Here is a 19,609-nt window from a genome sequence, read left to right as displayed (position 1 = left end):
GACTCATCGGTATCACAGCATACGCTCAACGTAGCTCAAGTCGGCTCGCACATCGCGGGCCCACATCCGGTTGATCGGTCTGTCCAAAGCCTTCATAGTTTTTGCCCCTCTTGGGCGGAGACTCCAATCGAACCCCCTTTCTCTTTGCCGGAGGAGTAATGCTAATAGAAGAGTCTAATCAGCAACCGGTAACTTGGAAAGAGGAAGATAGGAGCAGGGGCTCAGAATAGAAGAGAGCTTACTCCTTCTCCACTCCGTCGATGACAGGCACATCCTTCAAGTCTACCGGCTCCAACGCGGGCATCTCATCGTTAGAATCGTCGTCGAAAGTAACATCCTTCATCTCAATATCCTTCTGGGTATCATCCTCGGTCTTCTCAGGCTGGCGGCACACGGCCTCGGTATAGTCGTCCACAAGATCGGCTCTTATGTACACGACACCTGTGCTGACCTTCGGGCGGTGTGCTTCCTCCTTGTCGAGCACTACGCTCTCCTGCTCAACTTGATCTACGTTCTCGTCATTGTAGACTCTCCATTCATCCTTGTGGAAGTCGTAGATGTAAATCCAGTAATGACCACTTCTGACGTCGCCGCGGTGGGTAAAGACAGCATGGAGACGGTAGGGCACGGAGTTGCAGTCCTCGAAGACTGTGTCGATTTTGGATTCCAGCAATGTTATCTGGTCGTCGATGCCTGACAGATCGGCAGCGAGGTCGGCGGCACGGGTGTGGAGCGTATCAGAGAGTTCTGGAGGTGGAGTCGGGAGGAAGTCCTGTGACGAACTCGGTTGTTCATGCTCTGACTTCTCTGTGGCCAGACTGTTGACAAAGTCGCTCGTTGCCTCTAGACATTCAGGGAGGTTCAAGCCCTCAATGCCTGTTGTCTGTAGCTTTGTCCTCTTAGCATCTAGCTCTCGCAACTCTTTCTGTTTTGCCCATTGCGCTTTGCGAAGCTCTAGCAGCTGCGCTTCGCTTAGTGTCGGTGTTCTCGCCAAGTAACGATCCATATACATCGTTTTCTCCAGGCCGATGTGCGAGTGGTCGTATACAGGCTTGCCCTCCTTGAACTGTAGCCGCTTCACGTTTATGATCTGGATGGGCGCAGCCTTTTCAACGTAATCGTATCGCATACCGCCACCATCCGCTATCTCACCCAAACCGAAGTCTTCGTCCAGGGTGGCATAGAGGGAGCGGTCTCGTTGTCCAGTGGCGACAAGAAAATGGTCTCGAAGCTCTTGAACCTTCTGCACGCCGTCTGACTTTTCCATTACTGTGGTGACGTCGCCGAAGAACAGGTTCTTGATGGCGTCTCCTTGCTCACCTTCGCGCAGAATGCTGTCACCTGTTATGGCACAGGAAATGAGATCAAATATGTTCGACATGACTTCTGCTGCATCCTGTTGTCGAGCGCTCTCCTCAATCCTACCAATTCTCGAAATCGATTGGACAGCAGGTTTGATGGCCGGTTTAGGGTCTGCCCGTGGTGGGATTGGCGGAGGCCGAGTTGGTGGGGCAGGCACATCCCCCTCGCTCTTGCCTGCTGCAATGTCGTCGTTCATGACAGAATCAGCAGGTGTAATCGGCGCCGCATCAGCATTCTCCATGACCGAGTCTGTAGGATTTGTGTTGTCGCCAGTCACGGCTGAGCCGGCTGGAGCTTCTGCAGGAGCGGACTGCATCACAGCAGGTGGAAGCATCGGTCCACTAACCGCAGCTCCATCAATCGTGCCCAAGCCTGCGCCGTCGGTAGTGTTTACTGGTGGTGACTCCACTGGATCCGCGGGATTGTCTGATTTGCATAGTGCGAGTGAAGCGAGGTCTATGGCAGGCTGTACCGTGTCTGTGGATGCGGTGATCATGCGCTCAAACAAAGTCCGCAACTCCCGGACGACTACGCGAGGTTAGCATCGATCTGAAGTAACGAAAGACATACTGACATTTCTGTGCCGTCAAAACCCTTTCGGCTGTGACCCACATGCGCCCAACTTTCTTGTTTTTCAAGCTTTCTGGAGAGAGATCTTGTAAGTATTTCTCGCAATTAAGAATGAGATCTCTCAAGGGCTTGATGGTGAACAGGAATTGGAGAACGCTGTTGAGATAGCAGGTATTGCCGATATTGCGGAGCCCAACCGGCCATGAATCGAGGGGGTATTTGTTCCTTCTGGCTTCGGAGGGGTTGACGTGGTTGTCGCCAAACCTCTGTGACTGGTCGTTCTCGATAAGTTTATACGCTGTCTCCATGCGTGCTCGTTCGCTGGAGCCAATATCGTAGGTGCTGACTAAAGAGCCCAAAACTGCAAGTTCGAGCTTGACGGTTCTGTCTGGTTGTTGGAAAAGGGCGTAGGCTTCACCGAGGTCCATTTCAGGCTCGCTCATTGCCCCGAACTTGGCGAACTGTCGCAGTCGTTCGCTGTTGCGCGCATCTGCTATGATATCCAGGGCTTTCCTTGCAGATTCTATGCTTGCGGGGCTGTCCTGAGTCTATTTGAGTGTTAGCAATCGTCAGAACAGCAAACAAGTCATGTCGGGACCCGACGTGCACGGTACCTTTAGCGAATACATGGTCGGGATGAAATCGTCGGCTACACCAAGCTCAAGATCGAAGAACGCCATGGCCTGCTCGTACGTCTCGATAGACCCAGAAGCCTCTGACCGTATCCTGTCGCTGTCACGCACGTCTCCGAGAACTCGCAGTTGCTTTCGTGCCTCCTCAGCCTGTATAACGCTGACATCGGCTAGCCGCGACCGGAAACATCCTATGATATGATCGTCGCCTATCACGTTTGCGTGGGTTGGATCAATCCCAAAGTACTGGTAGGCACGCTCGGTATCGCGTTTGCTAGTGAGACCCTGTGAGGCCAACAAAGCAACCTGCATCTGAAGCATCTCACTTTGGCGACCGGCAGCGAGATCCTGCAAGCATTCGAAGTAGTAAGCCTTGTTCTCGATATCGACAGCGCCTTGTCGAGAGAAGGCGAACAGGATTAAAGCGTCGTCGAAGTCACCGACAGCGCCTAGACTAGCGTAGTAACTACATGTCGTCAGTAAGCAGGAACGCCGGTGAAGGTGAAAGCGGGGCACATACGGGTGATCTTCTTCGTGGTTTGTACTGCGTGTCTCCCGTCCCTTCGCCTTAGCGTCTGTGCAGCTTGTCAGTGTCCACATTGTGTAACAAGCGGGGCGTATATGGACATACAATCCGCGCATGCTAACGCTCTCTCCATATCGACTCGGGACGGTGTGGGATACATGGGCTGGTGTCTGCAGCCCACTCGTTCATTCTCCGGCATGCTAAGTATTAATGTATTCAGCTCGTAGCGAGCGTCCTCGATCTTGTTGCGCAGCGTCGATTCGAGAGGAGATGCCGCTTCGTCGGGCCTAGGGAGATACCAGACTTCTACGATGGCATCCTCTTCCTCTTCCTGGCGGTTCTCGAAGCCCAGGCGCCGTAATATTGAGTCGCAGTCCCTGCCGAAGGTCTTGAGAAACTTCTTGTTCAACAATGGGATGCGCGCCTTGCCCTTCGCGGGCTTCAACGAATCTTGTAGGTATGTGTTCAGGTAATCGGGAGCATCGACCTTCCGCGCCATGTTTGCGTCTGCCCGGTCGCCGGCGATCTGTTTCGCTGCTTCCCATCGTCTCCTGAGCTGGGCCTGGTCGGTCAAAGTGACGATATCCTGGTCCGAGAAGCATGGCGGCTTCATGCTAATCCGTACCCTGACTGAGCACTCGGGCGCAGTGCAGCGGAAAGTGTAGGTGCGCGGGCGCAGCTGAGCCTCGATTCCACCGGTACCACTCGAGTTGTCTTCTCCTTCGTAGAGGAAGTGGTGCAAGGCATAGTCCTCGTTGCCCTTCCCACACGACTTGATCCTGGTGGCATCGGTGCGGTGGTCGACACGCACATCGACATGCCAGCGACACTTGTTGCAGTATGAGGCGACCTTGTATGTGGTATTCGGGGTTGCGTCTTCGCCTGCAACCGGCAACAGCGACTGCTCAGGCTTGGTGAAGAAGATGTGGCGGCAGTTCCTGAAGGGTACGGCGGCGACTGCTGGGGCTTTGCTGTCGTGTTGCGGCGGGGCACTCGTCAACAAGTTCCGACCGGCCCGTTCTTCGTGTCGCGGATCGTATGTGAAGAGGTCCTGGAGTAGCCGCGGCGCCGTCTTGCCTGTGAGTCGTGGTTAGCACACGCTGGTGGGACGAGGGTGGACAAAGTACCAGGCGCCATAGCTGCTGTGCGCGGTGGGGAGCAATAGTGTGGCTTATACTATGGATGACAGAATGGTGGGTTTACTGGCAGCACAACATGCACGGCGAGATGGGTGGAGAAGGGCGAAGACGGGAGAAGTTGCTACTGTGTGATTGAAGCGTTTACAGACAGAGCATCGTGGGCGGCGACCGCCTAGTAGAAGCACTACAGTGCTAGATTCAGGAAGAACAAGACAGCTAGCCCACGTGAATAGCCCTGACGCATGAAACTACGCACAGAAAGACACAAGACCGCAACGGTACAAGCGGCGAGGCACACGGGCTCGCGGCATTCACTGCGACAGCTCGACGACGCGGCGCGCGATGATGCAGCCAGTGCCCGCCCGCCGCCGCTTGAGCCCTGAGCGCCAAGACGCTTATGGTCTGGCGCATCTTCCCGCTGCCGACTTCAACAACGTCGATAGAGCTCCCAAGACGACACCCACGCCCAATTCGCCCGCCATGGCCGACCAATACGTCACCTACCACCCGCGGGACGCTCTCTCCAACACTGCGAACACGACGCTGCAGACCACGGCCGCCGGCGCCATCATTGCCGGTGTCCAGAACACTCTCCGGAAGCAGAATGTCGGAGCCATGGGCATCCTCACCCGGTCGGGAGGCATAATCGCGCTATACGGTCCGTACCAGGTCAATTGCAGGAAAATGCATCGGAACGAAGCTAATTGACGTGTAGCCGGTGTGGGAGCCGCCTACCAATTCACACTGGACGCGACCAGCAACCTGCGACAAAAGGATGACTGCTACAGCGAGGCAGTTGCCGGTTTCGTGGCTGGATGCGGTGTCGGTGTTGCCAGTACGCATGCTCAGGACCGATACATACGCCGGTACTAACAGTTCACAGGGCGAAGCCTTCCATTCATGCTCGGTGCCGGAGTATGCTTCTCCACGGTCCTCACTGCCTACCGTTACACTGCTGGAATGCGCGGTATTGGAGACATTCGCGACCAGGTCGATGACGATGGCGAGGTTGAGCGCAGGGAAGAGCTGAAGAAGGTGCGCAGGCGGCCAATGTCCGAGACTCTGCAGCAATTGGGCGAGGGACGAGGTATGTCCAATAAGGGCCAACACACTCTTGCTGAAGCTGACTTCACCAGGAATTTACGGACCCGGATACGAAGAGAGGAGGCGGCAACGACTGTTGGAGAAGTACGGCGTCGACGTCAAGGCAGCGCAAGAAGCCGCTTAGAAGCATTACACATTTCCTTGGAGTCACAACGCAAACACCACACAAACCTGGGCCACATCTGGCTCGTGTATATACCTCAAACAATCGAAGACTTTATCAAGACTCTTCTTCGCCCCCAAGATCAATGCATGGCGTCAGCCCTCTCATCTTAGTCTGCTTCAACGACATCGAACATTCGTCTCTACTATCAGATAACTAACTTGTCAAAGTGCTGAGCTAAGGAAGGACTCTACCATAGTTGCGCGTAAGGATAAAATCCATCTCATCGCTTATGCTGCAGGCCGACTGGTATTGTGCATTGGACAGGGTTCGTGTGCGATGTGCGGAGAGCTTATAGTGATGTTTGGATTCCTCCAGTTCAAGAAATGTATTTCGGATGATAGCCATGCTTCAAAGATCCATACATCTGACAATGCGCGAGACGCTATTGGTGAAATGCGGGGTAGCGTGCATCCCACCAGTTCGATGATGTCGCGTCTTTCGACCCTCAATCTGGTTCTACTAGTAATTGGAATCGGTGACACAAAAACCTCTACATTATCGACCTATTGTTGCCAGACTGTTTCCCAAGATCGTAGGCTCTGTACTTCATTGGTCTTCACCATGTTGCGGTTTTTCGCGCGCTCCATGCGCGTCTCTTTCAACCCCACTAACCAACCCACCGACGCGTGAACATCTCCCCAAGACCTTCGAAGCTCAACGCATGCCAAAAGACAAGAATACGGCTGGCGAATATTCAAACTGACACTTCAACTACCTTAACGTCGCGACAATACCCGACGCGCAATGGCCGAGTCCAACCTCAAAGAGGCCTTCTACCGCCAATTCAACCAAGATGTCGCAAGTCCGTCTCCCACATACCAACCACAGCACGCGCCATGACTAACACACTCAGCACTTCGCGCGCAAATTGAGAACCTCTCCTCCGTGTCCACATCTGGCGGCGAGCGCAACGAAGCAATAGACAGCTGCCTCGCAGGCATAAACCGGGTAGCCCTCGATGTCCAGGACGCCTCGAGCTATCTTCCGGCGTATGATCAACGGACGTACAGCGAGGTGTGTCATATACCCAAAACAGCAAAGCCATAAGAAGAGCTGAAGGCTGACAAGAAAGTGTATAGACGATCAAGCGTTTGAGCGAGAAGTTGTCAGAAGTGAGGAATAGCTTCGATCCACCCAAGAAGTTCAGTTTCAAGAACAGGAGGAAGGATATCGCGAAACCAGACGCTGCACCTGATGCATCGAGCGCGAAATCGTCCTCCACATCGGAACAAACACCACCATCACAGCAACAGCAACAGCAGCAGCACGACACAACGCAACACGACTCTTCTCCGTCAGCGCTCTCCGGGAAATCCCACGCCCGTATAACCCTCCCTTCATCTCCTCACCAAACAAGTTCACCGACAGTATCCCACCTCACCCACTGCGTCGTCGACCTCAGCGCCCCAACGAAAGCAAACGCGCCCTTTGCCGCCCTCTACCTCCGCTCCATAAGCTCGTCGCTCATAATAACAGGCCAAGTCGCAGGCGCAATACACATCACCGATGTCTCCAACAGCATCATAGTGACGGCGTGCCGGCAATTTCGCATGCATGGGAGCAAGAACGTGGATGTATATCTACATAGCACGAGTCGGCCGATCTTTGAGGACTGTAAGGGCCTGAGGTTTGCGCCGTTGCCTAGTGTATATGTTAGTCTTCTCTTTGGCACTTGCAGTCTTTGCTGTGTAAATTGGGCTAACGACCGTATAGACGACACCGGAGATCGAACAATCGCCAAATCAGTGGGATCAAATCGACGACTTCAAGTGGTTGAAGGCTGAGCCAAGTCCGCACTTCAGTCTGCTACCTGAAGCCGGACGCATTTCTGAAGACGCGTGGAATGAGAGCATACCCGGGGACGAAAGTGAGAGCCCGGATAATACCCTGGAGGCCTTCGGTGTACGGTGACGGAAACCGACCATCAACACAGCCATGTAACAGGTCTCTCAACCTTGGCGTACACTCTAGCCACTGTGGCTTTCTGGCTTGTTTCAATCATGACACATTCTGGGAAGACGTCACAGTGCAACGAAGATCTTTGTTAATGGCCGAAGTAAAAAGTGTTGTATATTACATGCATGCTGATCTGTTGCGGCCGTGTAACTGGTAGTACATGTGAGGAAAACCCTGTCTGGCTTAAAGAACACTCCCTAAAAAGATCATACCACTTCCCTTGACCTCGTCAGACCCACAGTGTAGGTATGTGGACAGAGTTGGAACGCTCCATGCTAAACGCTATACGCGATGCAAGAATGTCTCACCATGTCGACCTCCTTCAACAACAGCGCATCTCCTTCACGACAGAAAGAGACCGATGAGAGAACCACGCTTTGGCTTATGCAAAGTGAGCGAAGACGAGGGCGACGACAATAGCCGCGAGGGAACTCTTTCCGGCACCGACGACATGGCCGGTGTTGATGGGCACTTCGATGTAGCTGGGGTAGGGGGCAACAATCGTGCCGTTGATGCCGCCAGATGGGTAGGGATAACTGCAAAGACCGGTCAGTGAATATAGAAAGTATCAAGAATCAGTAAGACGTACCCAGATCCGGAGGGACCACCAGAGACACCTGAAGGGACGCTGGTCGGGATAGCTTGCGTATTCGTGTTGGTGTTGGTGTCATTGCCAGGCACGTCTGAAGGTCCTGCCGTGATGTACGAAATGAGAGTCTGTGTCTGATAGCTCGTAATCCTAATAGTGCTATCGATGACCGTGGATCCAGGACCTGTTGTGGGCGAGGGGCTTGGGTAACCAGGAGTAGTAAACCATGACGCTGAGTACGTGCCAGGGGCGGTACCTGAGGACCCTGTGGCGGTAGAAGACGTAGACTCTCCGCCTGTGTATGTCGGAGCAGCTTCGATAGAGCTTCCAGGCGGGGCAAAGTAGCTGCTTGATGAAGGTCCGCCTGAAGGGCTTCCAGAGGGTATAGCAGAGCTGGCACCCGGGTAGGAAGCTGTAAGAGAAGTAGGTACAGCATCCGTGTTGGACCTTGTCAGTGCAGTTGAGCTACCTGATGGCACGAGGTATCCACTGGAAGACGGTCCAGCAGGGCGAGATGGGGTAGCCGAGTAGCTCGATGACACTGTTGGTCCACTTGGGTATGGACTTGCGGGCGATGAAACTGTGATGGAAGTCGGTACGGCATCTGTGATAGAGCTTGATAACCCAGCTGAGCTAGCTGGCGGCACGACATAGCCACTCGACATTGAGCCGGTGGAGGCGGCTCCCGGAGACGTGGGCACATAATCCGTATTGCTGCTCGGTGGCGCGGATGAGCCGGACGGTACGTAGCCTGGTGTTGAAGGAGTGGCTGGGTTACCAGAGCTTGGCCCTGACAAGGTGGTACCTATGGACGTAGGAACTGCATCGGTATTGCTGACGGGTGGAGTTGCTGAGCTGGCTGGGAAAGTAGAGCCGGTGTATGACATGCTTGAGACCGCTGAGCTACCAGGGTTCACGGGACCTGGGTTAGTGGGTGATGAGACCAGCGAGCTGCCCGGAGGTGCGACATATCCACTTGAAGAGCCAATGGAACTAGGCCCAGCTGATGAAGCGGGATATGAATTGCTAATGGCGTTGGTGTTGGTAGATGAAGGAACCACAACGACACTGCTTGCTCCAGTCGAAGGCAATACATCTGTGACGATGGTGACTCCAGTGCTTGGAGATCCTGATGGAAGCACCACACTCACGCTAGGAGGCGTAGCATATGCGCTGGATGGGGAAACACCTGTTGGCAGAGCACTCGTCTGGGGAGCAGACCCACTGGGATATTCAGAGCCACCTGGGAAGATTTGAGACCCTGAGATGAGGCTGACAGAGATGTCCACGGAACTGGTGGGGTAGGCGGAGCTAGCAACTGATGAAGGAGCAGCTGTGGTTGGAGGTGGCCCATACCCAGGAGGCGTCGAAGAAAGTAGACAGATCGTGGTTGTTGCAGTGACATAGACAACAGATGTCTCAGCAGTGGTGGTATAAGGAGGGCAGCTCGCAATATCGGTGCAGATCTCCTGGATCAGGTGGGTTGACGTAACCATAATGACCGTGGAGTGGGTATCAGTGAGGGCACGCTCGACACCTGTTGACGTGTCAGAGTTGTTCGAGCAGTCAAAGAGCAATTGAAGTGACAATGCTGCTGAAGGAACTGCGTGAAGTTGACTTACGAGGAGCTGCAAGAGGCTGGACTGCAAGAGCAGTACCCCCGAAGAGGGCGGCAAGCTGAGTGACCTTCATGTCAAGCGTCGAGCTGGCGGCTGTGGTGAGATGGGATTGAAGAGTGCACCGGATGGGCAGAGGTGAGCAAGATGACCAGATGAACAGGCCAGTTGCTGACGGAGGGGCGAGAAGGAGTGTGGTAAACGAGTGTAGGAAGTTGAATGCAGAAGAGAGATGATAAACACTGGACGATGGACTTTATCGGGGAGGCACGAGTGCCAAGGGATGGGTGACCGCCTTGAGAAGCCTCGGGGGTGAAATTGGGAAGGTGCACCCAGATCATGACAGATTGATTCGGACAGCGAGGGCAACAACGCCGGAAGCCACCGAAGTGGATGAGAGTACAGCTACGTCATGAGAAATCGATCTCGAATCAGACTACAATCGCGATTGCGGATAGGGAAGCTGCACTGTGGCACATGAGCGGACCTTGACCCGGATGCTGAGTAGGGCTGAGTAGGACTGGTGGCGAACGACCAAGTGCTGTTCAAACTCACATGTGAAGACCAGGAGGATCATGTAGAACATGTAATTAGAAGAATGAGATTCTACATGCATGCGGGTATACTATAGCTTGTCATCTTGATGCTTTTAACCCAAAACGCCCGGATGTGCCAATCCGTGTATGGACACCCAAAAACCTAGCTCGGTGCCAGACGCTACTGACGTGTCGGCAAATACGCTCCACCAGCAAGTACCAGGTTCATTCTAGTGAACTGCACCTTGTACACGGGACTGTCCTTGGTCGGAAATACGCTGATCTGGTCCGCCGAGACGCCGGTCTCCTTGCTGGCTTTCTTCCCTGTGACTGTAGTTCCACTCGCGCCCTTGGTAGTCATAGCACCGTCCGCCTTCGCAGCCACGCCATCAGCAGCCTTGTCACTGGTCTCTTGGAGCACATCCCAAACACGGACTGTCTTGTCCGCTCCGGCCGAGACGAGAACGCTCGATTCCACACTCCAGGAAAGCGACCAAATACCACCCTTGCCGTGTCCTCGCATGCGCTTCCGCCTTCGTCCAGTCTCAAGAGTCCAGAGAATGATGTTACCTGCATCATCGGCGGAGGCAAGCGTCCTGCCGTCGGGAGAACATGCTATGGCGGTCACGTTGCCCGTGTGGCCCGTGAAGAGGCGTAGACAGTTACCACCGGCGATGTGCCACATGCGTACCGTGCGGTCGCAAGAACCAGTGAAGATGTAAAGGTTATTGGGATGGAAAGTGACGCAGTCAACGTCATTGTCGTGACCGACATAGATGCGTAGAGGTTCAATGTGATCTGTTGACCACAAGCGTGCGGTGCGATCATTTGAACCAGTAAGGAAGTAGTGTCCATAAGGTCCCCATTGTAGATCCCAGACTGGATTGTCGTGTCCGCGATAGGCTACAAGACATGTGTATGTGTCTAGCGACCAAAGTCGGACTGTTTTGTCCTCCGAACATGAAAGAAGGCATTCTGAATTTGTTGGTGGTCCGGATGGGTACGGGTTTGCTGTGGAAGGTGAGAAGGCCACTGCAGTGACTGGACCCGAGTGGCCGACGAGCCGTCTTGAAGACGACGGTTGTGCGTCTGGCGCATCGTTTGGAGAGGTGAGTGGACTGCCGTCCATGGACCAGACCCGTATGTAAGACTCGTTCATACCGGCCGCAACAAGCTGATTGTCACCAGAGAAGTCGATACAGTTGATACTATCATCGGGTCAGCTGCATTTTCGGGACAGAATAACGAGTGAACTTACCTGTCATAGGTGTTATGGAAGGTGTACATGGTGACGCTGACAGCTGGGCCAACGCCGCCTGTTCTGCCTTCCATCTTGTAGCGATCCCGGTGCTCGATGATCTTCTGAACCTCCATGGAGACGTCGCGCGCAAGGGAAGGTGGCAGAGGCACGAACTCACGAGAGGGACCGTCTTCTGTTGGCTCTTGTTTTATGCGTTGCTCGAACTCCTCTACCAAGCTTGGCTGTCCCGGTCTTGGCGCGCTTTTAGCATCCTCGTCCTGTAAAGCTGCTCGGACGTCTTCCTGCAGATCCGCCTCTTGTGGGTATGCGCCTAGCTGCAGCCTTATACGGGCAGCCTCTGCTTCAGGGTCGTGGCGCGCAGTGAGGGGATGGCCTGGGGCGTGTCCTGGGATACCTTCGTCCTCTGCTGGAAGCTCGTCTTCGCCATGTCCACTTGCAAGGATCGCTGCAATACTCTTCTCGGCTGTGGCGGTTCGGTCGACGGTTACGATGTTCAAGTGTTCCCGGATCACGTCTATGATTGTCGAACCGCCGTCAAAATGCTTCGACTCGAGGAACTGAATGAGATTGAAGAAGGGCATTGTCGTCAGTGTGATGCGGTATTTGTTGTCGATGTATAGCTTCGCGATGCGGCTCTCCTGCAAATGTGCTTGTAACCGGACCTGGCGGAGTGTTTTGATATCTTCATCGTGGTCGCGCTCGAAAAGACCCTGATACGTCGCGAAGAAGGTTTCCGCATCCTTGGTGTAGAAGTCGCGCACCATGTCGAGGTACGAGTAGACGAAGACAGGCCACAGCAGCTTTCGCAACTCTGGTCTATACAGATCCAGGTTGTCTTCGGTGTATTTGCGAAGGAGCTCGAATGCTTTTGTGTATCTCGCGCCGCCCGCTTCGCTGCTTTGCGCTACGAGGGATTGGCCGTTGGTCTGCGGTTCAGACTCCTTTCGAAGCATCGCCTCGGTGCGAACATATCCTTTTTTAGAGAGGTACTCCAGTACCTGCATGAATGTTAGTAATGGTCTTTTAAATCACGATCATCTACATGATGTCAAGCAGCAATCAATGCTTCAAGTGCGCAGTACCGAGGTGTGGCCACCGTTGTTGGTCGCATAACTCTTCCCGTACGCCGACGCGTTCATATTCGGCTGACTTTACGTAGTTGGGTAGGTAGGAGGTAGAGCGCGCGAGGAATGCAACAGTCGCAGCAAGAGAGTTCTGTCGTGGTAGACGTAGCGAAAAGTGCGCGCGACTTGAAAACGGGATCGCGCAAGGCAGACGGGAGTGTAAGTCGAGAATACGGCCAAGGACAGCTTTCTTTCACGAAACGCGACGGCCAGAGACCGCGCGGACAATGCGCCTTCACCCGCCGCAATTGTGCAAACCCTGACAATAGCAAACACGACCGCAGTGAGAGAGAGAATGTTGTACCTACAATCTGATTCAAGTTTTGCTGCGATTGCGGCCCCGAGGCACCTGGCGGCGGAGGTCCCCCTTGTGGAGGCATGGCGTTGTGTGGTGGTAAACCTGCGCTGGGCGGTCCATTTCCCACGCTCATTTGCCTCACAGGCCCGGGCCCTTGAGGGGGCCCTGACATGGTTGTGGTGGTGTTCCTTCTCTTCTACGTCGGCTGGGAGCAGCTCCTTCACCTCGAGGCTGGGTGGAGACGGGTCGCAATGTGCATGGAGGGCCGGAAACGTCTCCCGATGGTCGCTCCTGGGTCGCAAGTGGTGTTGGAGCTGTTTTGACGCGTGGCGACTTTGAGTTGATGGGGGTATCGCGTCTGAAGCTTGCCAGGACGTCACCGAGGCTTGCCGTGATGCGGAGTGAAAGTCGGAGGTGAGGTTCGATGCGCGCGGCCTGCCAAGCATGCGCCGGTGCGCGCCTGCATTGCGGGCCCTGAGCTTCCCCAGCTTCGACTCCAAGACACCAGGCACGCAGCACGTAGCTGTCGCATTCCTTTCTGACGAATGTGCTATTGTCGCACACACTTCGACTGCAAATCCGCATATCGACCGACTGCTCTACCTCACTAATCATCCCTCCTGTCCACAATCGCCAAACACCCCGCCATGTCTACCGAAGCCAACCAACAAATCGCAAACGAGACGGACCAGCAGCAAGCCGGAGACGCCAAAGCATCTGAAGAGCCGAAAACGTACCGGGAAGTCGCCGCCGAACACATCGATACCCTCAACGAGATCAACCACCAAATTCCCAAACTGCTCAAGTACTTCGCAACTGCCCTGAGCCAGCTCACCAACGATCCGATCCCTTTCCAACATGACGCCATGCAGTGTACACCGGGTACCCTCGAAGCGCGCAAAGAAGCCTTTCGCATCAATGCCCTCTTCTGCGGAGCATCCTGCGAGGTAATAAGATCAGAGTTGGTCAAGCAGATCAACGCTCTCGAACGCTACAAGGTCATACCGAAAAGCCATCCCAAATTCACCGTCAATCAGAGGCAGGGGCAGGGGCAGACTCAGAAAGGCAAGGAAAACGAGAGTGAGGTCGTGGACCCGGAGAAGGAGGTCAAGAACGGAGGTTATGGCGAGTTTGACGTTGGTGTATTGAATGCGAGGGCAAGCTCGGGACAGGTTGGGACAGAGGATGTGTTAGATCGTGCGAAAGCGATTCTAGAGGAACTACAGAAGCGGACTGGAAGTGCGGTGGGCGATGAAGAAGATATGATCATCGATGGGTGAGAAATCGTGGCGTAGGGATGTACGACCATCGAACCAAACAATCAAACAACCAAGCATACAATGCAGCGCGGCCCAGGCAAACCCAGACGATATACCCGACATTATACGGCGCAGCGTACGGAATGGGGACTCTAGGGATGTACCTGGAAACTGGACAGCAGTCAGAAAGGACAGCAAAGCCGGAATGGAGGGCAATTGAACCTGGACAACCTCCATGTCACCCTGCCAGCACTCCTGAGATGCAACAGAGCGAGGAAAGTCATTATAGACGCGCAAAACTGTTCACATCTACAAGCGGACAAATGAACAGATCAAGTGATATTCGATACTTTTACACATAAATCATGCCGGCCCAACACCAGGGCCTCAGGCTTCGCTACAATATTCCCGCTATACGTCTTCTTGTAACATCTAGTGCCCTTTATCGAGTGCCTTTTTCATGATACCAATATCCTCCGGTGTTGTTCGACAGCAACCTCCAATAAGACCAGCTCCAGCCTCGTTCCACTCCCTCGTCTTCTCAGCCAACGTCGAACCTTCAGTTCTCTTCCCTTCCCACTCCCTCGCCTTCGCATTCCACTGCTCACCAGAATTGGGATACACCATCAAGGTCCCCCTCTTCACAAGTGGCTTCAAAGTCTTCAGAGCAGCCAAGCCCAAATCATCCGGTACACAGTTGAAGCCCAGAGCAACTACCTGTTCTACATCATCGAAAAGTGCTGCGATCTCAGAGATGGGTGTGCCGTCGCTGATGTGAGAGCCATCCCGCAATGTGAAGCCAAACCAAGCTTCCGTGCTGGGAAATTCTGTGGTGAGCAGGTCCAGGAGGGCTTCGGTTTCGCCTTTGGATGGTATCGTCTCGATGCCTAGGATATCGGCACCGGCGGACACGAGAGCTTGGATGCGGCCGCGATGGAAGTCCTTCATTTCGTCTTGAGGAATGGAATAGTCGCCCCGGTATTCTGAGCCATCTGAAAGGAATGCGCCATACGGGCCTACGCTCCCCGCTATGAACAATTTACTTCGAGCTTCCTCATTTGTCTCGGCAACATATTCGTCTCTTGCTTGCTGGGCTAATTCCACGCTTTTGCTTACGACTTTCCTGGCTTCTTCTTCACTCAAGCCCAGGTGCTTGATTAGTCCCGGAATGGAGGCTTGGTAGGATGCTGTGATTGCAACATTTGCGCCTGCGCGATAGTAGTCGAGATGTGTTTGTTTTATGAGGGCTGGCTGATCAAGCAGTATGGATGCGGACCACAGTGCGCCGCTTATGTCTGCTCCCAAGGTTTCCAGGTATGTTGCTAGCGCGCCGTCCAGGATTATGGGGGAGCCTTTAGCGATGTGGGCAGATAATGGGTTTGGTGCCGGTGACGATGCCATTGTGATTGTCGTGGATTCTTTGTGCGTATTTAGGAGACGAGAAGATGAAGTCAATCTTAGTAAATGGGAAGTTACAGGACAGTAGTGTTGAAGCTGTGTGCTGAGATTTAGTCATAATCCGATGTGCGGAGTTTCGAGCGCCGATGCTCAGTGGACATTCGACATCAGAAGACCGTTCTACTTGGAGGGTGAATGGCTCTACTTCGTTTACGTTATGATCTCAGCCAAACAATATCAACCAACATGGAGCGATCAAAGATACTATGCCGCTGCCTGACTTGGTCGTTGATTGTGTGGAAGAGGAGGGTTGGGGGAAGGAACGAATCAGAGATCAGCGCTAACCCTAAATGTGGGTTCCGAGGTGCCCCTGCCGTCGCGTCGCGTGCATCCTTTCCACACGCGACATGCGCGACACAGCTACCGCAGTAGAGGAACGAAGCGCCTCCAGCTCGCATCTATCAGTCTGTAGGCAATCACTAAACACGTCTGCAACGTATTGCTCATCAGGTGTTATTGACCCAGCTCACCGCCACAATCAAGGAAAGAACTGATCACCCTGGAGCCTACATTGACGCCAGATTTCTCATTTGCTAGTTTTATCCCAGCATAGTCTTCAGACCTGTTCGAATTTCTTCCTCGTATGAGGTGTCAGCGTACTCCGAGTATCGGCCAACAGTCTAACCGTACCCGCTCGCTTCACCAGTCAAGCAATCATGGAGAGCTTTGACCCATCATCGGGACTGGTCTTTAGGGAAAGTACGACGGCTTCTGTCCGTTCAATGGTACCCACATGGACAAGCCATTCTCGTGGTAGAAGGGTGGACCCATCGAAATACCGCCGGCAAGCTGGAGGATGCGATACCCTGCAAGCGATGGCACTCCGTGCTTGCGTCTGGAATGTTGACAATATGGAAGTTGAAGCTCTGCAATGGCTCGGATGGTCATATGCTAGCCGCTTATACGAACACATCAAGTACAACGACACACTGTCCTTCCGTACATGGAGTCTCTTCCAGAAAGCTTTTCCGGAAGACATCGATCGTCACTCTAGGTTCAGAGTCCAGGACAACCCTGGAGGTCTCCTACCCTCTGTCGTCGATCGATTGGCCAAGCTCGACGCCCGCACGCTGACTTTTCTGTGTATCCGGGTTTCCGATATAACAATTGACCAACTTGTTGCCCTTAACAAGATCGAAACGCTCGCAGTTCTCACATTAGAGGTTGGAAGAAGCCGACAGAACGCAGTACTGTCACTTCAAATGATGCGCGACTGGGGACGAAGTGTTGGCGAAAGTGGTGCAATGAGGAGTCTGCGGGTACTTGTCATCAACAACTACATCAGGCTTCCGAAAAAACCGCTCTTGGAGTTCATCTCGTCCTTTCCGGGTCTAAAGCTAGTTGGAATCCACAGTCCACAGTTACCCGATCCCGCAGAGTGTGGGGAAGGCTGGGGCATACATTCAGCTTCGGCCCTTCTTAGCGAATGGAGTAGTTCCGGTCTAAGGAGAAATACCATCGTGCAGCAACTGTACGAAGCATCTTTTGTATCCTCTTCCGAAACATCACGAGACGCTACTACTGATGGCTGCAAGGCATACCGATCCCTCTCCTTTCAGTATGCTCAAGGGAGCAAGAGTTTACGAGATGACGACGTCGCGTGGTTCATACGGAAGCAACAAGCCGAGCGACCAAACAAGCGTGCTGGTGAATACAAACCTCCACCAGATGGCGGCAAAAGGAGGGTACGTAACGACAAAAAGGTCGATATGGGTTCGCTGCTGGGTAGTTTTGGTTGATCAAGGTACAAGCCAGAAACAATATGGCTGTTATCGGAGTAAGAGAAGGTGTTATCATACAGCCAGAGGACACTCGGTGTCTATTTGGGTGTTCACGTTCGTAAATAACGACGCTGTATACCGCCAGGCTACCTCATGTCACACACGATCTACCACCTGAGCTCTGTCACGCCTTCCGATGATGTTGAAGCTGTCCCACTATACACCCTTCGCACACTTCCTTTCACTCTCACGTGAGACGGAACACATGTTTTGTTTGCCAGATGGACTCATGGGCGTACACCAGTATCTTCTTCCCTCAGGGTCCGCACGATGACGAGCGTGATCCTCCTAGATGGTCTCTCACTTGGATCTAGTGGACCAGAAGCTGCGTTTGTAGCGTGAAAGGAAACAAAGAATACGTCATAGCTATGGTCAAACTGCCTGCCTAAAATCCTGGCGATAGTGTATTGAGTTTGTACCTTTGTCTTACAAATTCTTTTGTAACGGCCTACTCTTTGCACCGATCACACATTTGCAACCACGCGGACTTTTCTCACCACAGTCAACCAAAGTAAGGAGTCCAAGACACCCTTGCTATGGATGACACATCGGAGAATACATCGGAGAACACACCGGAGAATACACCGAAGCGTTCGAAGACAAACCCAACTACCTTGTTTGGTCAGCCCGGAAGCATTCCTAGCGACACACCGATTCCAGGAGAATCTAGAGTGATGGGTTCTGAGTTTGGCTCTAGGCTCACCGCGCCTGCAGTTCAGCAGGTTCCTGGTAGCTTGTTTGGGCAGCACAGTACTAGTGGCTTGTTTGGCGGTAAGGCTGCTGCTCAAGTCGCTGCTGCTCAAGCAACTGGGCAGCCGATTCCTGGCGGGCTGTTTGGTGCTCAATCAAACCGAAACCTATTCGGCGGATGTACCGAGCCGCCACCGCCGAGTAGCGCAAATGCTCGTCCACTCTTTGGGTTTGGCAGCTCATCTCATTCCAAGCCTGACACCGGAGGTGGCATATTTGGCAATATAGGTCAGGCTAGCAACTCGCGCAAGGGAAGTCTGTTCGGACATGTAGCGGCTGTGAATAGTGAATCTGCTCATGCAGCTCAGCAGATATTGAGAGTACCGGATATTCGCGTCGTTGAAAACCAGGCAATCAGGTAGGTACCTCTCCCTTTAATTCCTCATGTAAAGAACTGACAACAGTAGCCTCGGATGTGATATCCTCACCGTAAACGTCGGCAAGGACGAGCCTGCTCGAACCTTCAGTATCCACTCTGACCTCCTCACTGCCCGGTCAACCTACTTCAAGGACTTCATCACCAACGAACCTGAGCAAAAGACGTTTGATCTGCCTGAAATCAATCCTCGCGCGTTTGCTCTATACTTCCAGCTCATCTATACCGGTCGCATTCCAAGTAAACCTAACGACGCATCCGATGCTGAACACGACGAGTACGCCCTTCTGTGCAAGCTATACACTATTGCCCACCTTGTCAAAGACGCTAATGCCAAAGATTCTGCCCTGGATGCTGTTTTCGTCAAGGCTACTGAGAGCGCTGAGATCCCATCAAGCGAGCATGTATGGATCGTCTACGCCGGCACTGAAGGGCCCTGCAAAGCTCGGAAGATGATGGTCGACTTCTATACTTACAAGGCTACCGGAGAGTGGATGAGAGCACAAGGCGAGGACGCAGATGGACGAGGTTTTCCGCCAGAGTTTTGGAGTGAGCTGGCAATGAGCTTGGTGGACAAGAGGAGCCTGCCAGATCGACGGATGGCTGGCATGGACGCAAATGAATACCACGGACCATGAGAAGGGGTGTTAGATGGGCGAACAGATACACTCGCATTGTTGCATGTTGGATGGATAGCCTAGAGTTGCGAACAGTGTCGAAGAGCATACGAAACAGAAGGACGAGTAACAGCATGTGCGTGGCTCTCTGGCCTGCTAATAGCGAATGAGGTTTTGAACACACTTGTGAACATCCTGCTTGTCGTCGCTTATTACTTGTCTCGGGCTTTCTGCGTTCTAGTGTTGCCAGCGGATGACATCGCAGTATTGATCCAGGTGAGTCCGATCTCGATCTGAAACCAAAGGGTTCATCCACACGCCAGTGGAAGCTTCGCGAAAGTCAGCGAGCGACTCCCAACATGCTCATGAGTCGTGGATGAGCCTTCTGCAGTTTGACTAGTAATGATGCCCAAAGCCTCTTGATGGACTATGCGCTTTTGTTGAGGCGAGTCACAGTGCGCGTGCGCGTGCGTGATGAGATAGCGACAC

The 19,609-nt window shown here is 53.4% G+C and overlaps 9 protein-coding genes across 9 annotated transcripts; 5 read left to right on the top strand and 4 right to left on the bottom strand.

Moving 5' to 3' along the window:
• Positions 1–238: 238 nt before the first annotated feature.
• On the bottom strand, positions 239–4,227 carry J4E84_000912 (uncharacterized protein; the record flags this gene model as incomplete). The annotated part of the gene is made up of 6 exons (XM_049383547.1): positions 239–1,890; positions 1,937–2,480; positions 2,547–3,030; positions 3,085–3,139; positions 3,196–4,167; positions 4,218–4,227. 6 exons carry the CDS (start codon positions 4,225–4,227, stop codon positions 239–241), a joined length of 3,717 nt encoding a protein of 1,238 aa, XP_049249065.1.
• A 344-nt stretch (positions 4,228–4,571) lies between these two features.
• J4E84_000911 (uncharacterized protein) lies at positions 4,572–5,457 on the top strand (the record flags this gene model as incomplete). Its single annotated transcript, XM_049383546.1, has 4 exons — positions 4,572–4,887; positions 4,945–5,064; positions 5,113–5,316; positions 5,366–5,457. 4 exons carry the CDS (start codon positions 4,572–4,574, stop codon positions 5,455–5,457), a joined length of 732 nt encoding a protein of 243 aa, XP_049249064.1.
• Positions 5,458–6,243: 786 nt separating this feature from the next.
• Positions 6,244–7,410, top strand: J4E84_000910 (uncharacterized protein; the record flags this gene model as incomplete). The annotated part of the gene is made up of 4 exons (XM_049383545.1): positions 6,244–6,301; positions 6,353–6,513; positions 6,579–7,073; positions 7,213–7,410. 4 exons carry the CDS (start codon positions 6,244–6,246, stop codon positions 7,408–7,410), a joined length of 912 nt encoding a protein of 303 aa, XP_049249063.1.
• A 427-nt stretch (positions 7,411–7,837) lies between these two features.
• J4E84_000909 (uncharacterized protein) lies at positions 7,838–8,931 on the bottom strand (the record flags this gene model as incomplete). Its single annotated transcript, XM_049383544.1, has 4 exons — positions 7,838–7,991; positions 8,045–8,083; positions 8,514–8,624; positions 8,669–8,931. 4 exons carry the CDS (start codon positions 8,929–8,931, stop codon positions 7,838–7,840), a joined length of 567 nt encoding a protein of 188 aa, XP_049249062.1.
• Positions 8,932–10,377: 1,446 nt separating this feature from the next.
• On the bottom strand, positions 10,378–12,961 carry J4E84_000908 (uncharacterized protein; the record flags this gene model as incomplete). The annotated part of the gene is made up of 3 exons (XM_049383543.1): positions 10,378–11,404; positions 11,455–12,455; positions 12,890–12,961. 3 exons carry the CDS (start codon positions 12,959–12,961, stop codon positions 10,378–10,380), a joined length of 2,100 nt encoding a protein of 699 aa, XP_049249061.1.
• A 565-nt stretch (positions 12,962–13,526) lies between these two features.
• Positions 13,527–14,159, top strand: J4E84_000907 (uncharacterized protein; the record flags this gene model as incomplete). Its single annotated transcript, XM_049383542.1, has 1 exon — positions 13,527–14,159. One exon carries the CDS (start codon positions 13,527–13,529, stop codon positions 14,157–14,159), a length of 633 nt encoding a protein of 210 aa, XP_049249060.1.
• Positions 14,160–14,570: 411 nt separating this feature from the next.
• J4E84_000906 (uncharacterized protein) lies at positions 14,571–15,539 on the bottom strand (the record flags this gene model as incomplete). The annotated part of the gene is made up of 1 exon (XM_049383541.1): positions 14,571–15,539. One exon carries the CDS (start codon positions 15,537–15,539, stop codon positions 14,571–14,573), a length of 969 nt encoding a protein of 322 aa, XP_049249059.1.
• Positions 15,540–16,252: 713 nt separating this feature from the next.
• On the top strand, positions 16,253–17,335 carry J4E84_000905 (uncharacterized protein; the record flags this gene model as incomplete). The annotated part of the gene is made up of 1 exon (XM_049383540.1): positions 16,253–17,335. One exon carries the CDS (start codon positions 16,253–16,255, stop codon positions 17,333–17,335), a length of 1,083 nt encoding a protein of 360 aa, XP_049249058.1.
• Positions 17,336–17,913: 578 nt separating this feature from the next.
• J4E84_000904 (uncharacterized protein) lies at positions 17,914–19,141 on the top strand (the record flags this gene model as incomplete). Its single annotated transcript, XM_049383539.1, has 2 exons — positions 17,914–18,485; positions 18,535–19,141. The coding sequence occupies 2 exons, from the start codon at positions 17,914–17,916 to the stop codon at positions 19,139–19,141; spliced, it is 1,179 nt and encodes a 392-aa protein (XP_049249057.1).
• Positions 19,142–19,609: the final 468 nt, after the last annotated feature.

The sequence above is a fragment of the Alternaria hordeiaustralica genome, assembly GCF_023758085.1.
Source record: "Alternaria hordeiaustralica strain BMP 2776 chromosome Unknown scaffold_1, whole genome shotgun sequence".
Taxonomy (NCBI): Eukaryota; Fungi; Ascomycota; class Dothideomycetes; order Pleosporales; family Pleosporaceae; genus Alternaria; species Alternaria hordeiaustralica.
This window is presented reverse-complemented; position numbering and strand designations above follow the sequence as displayed.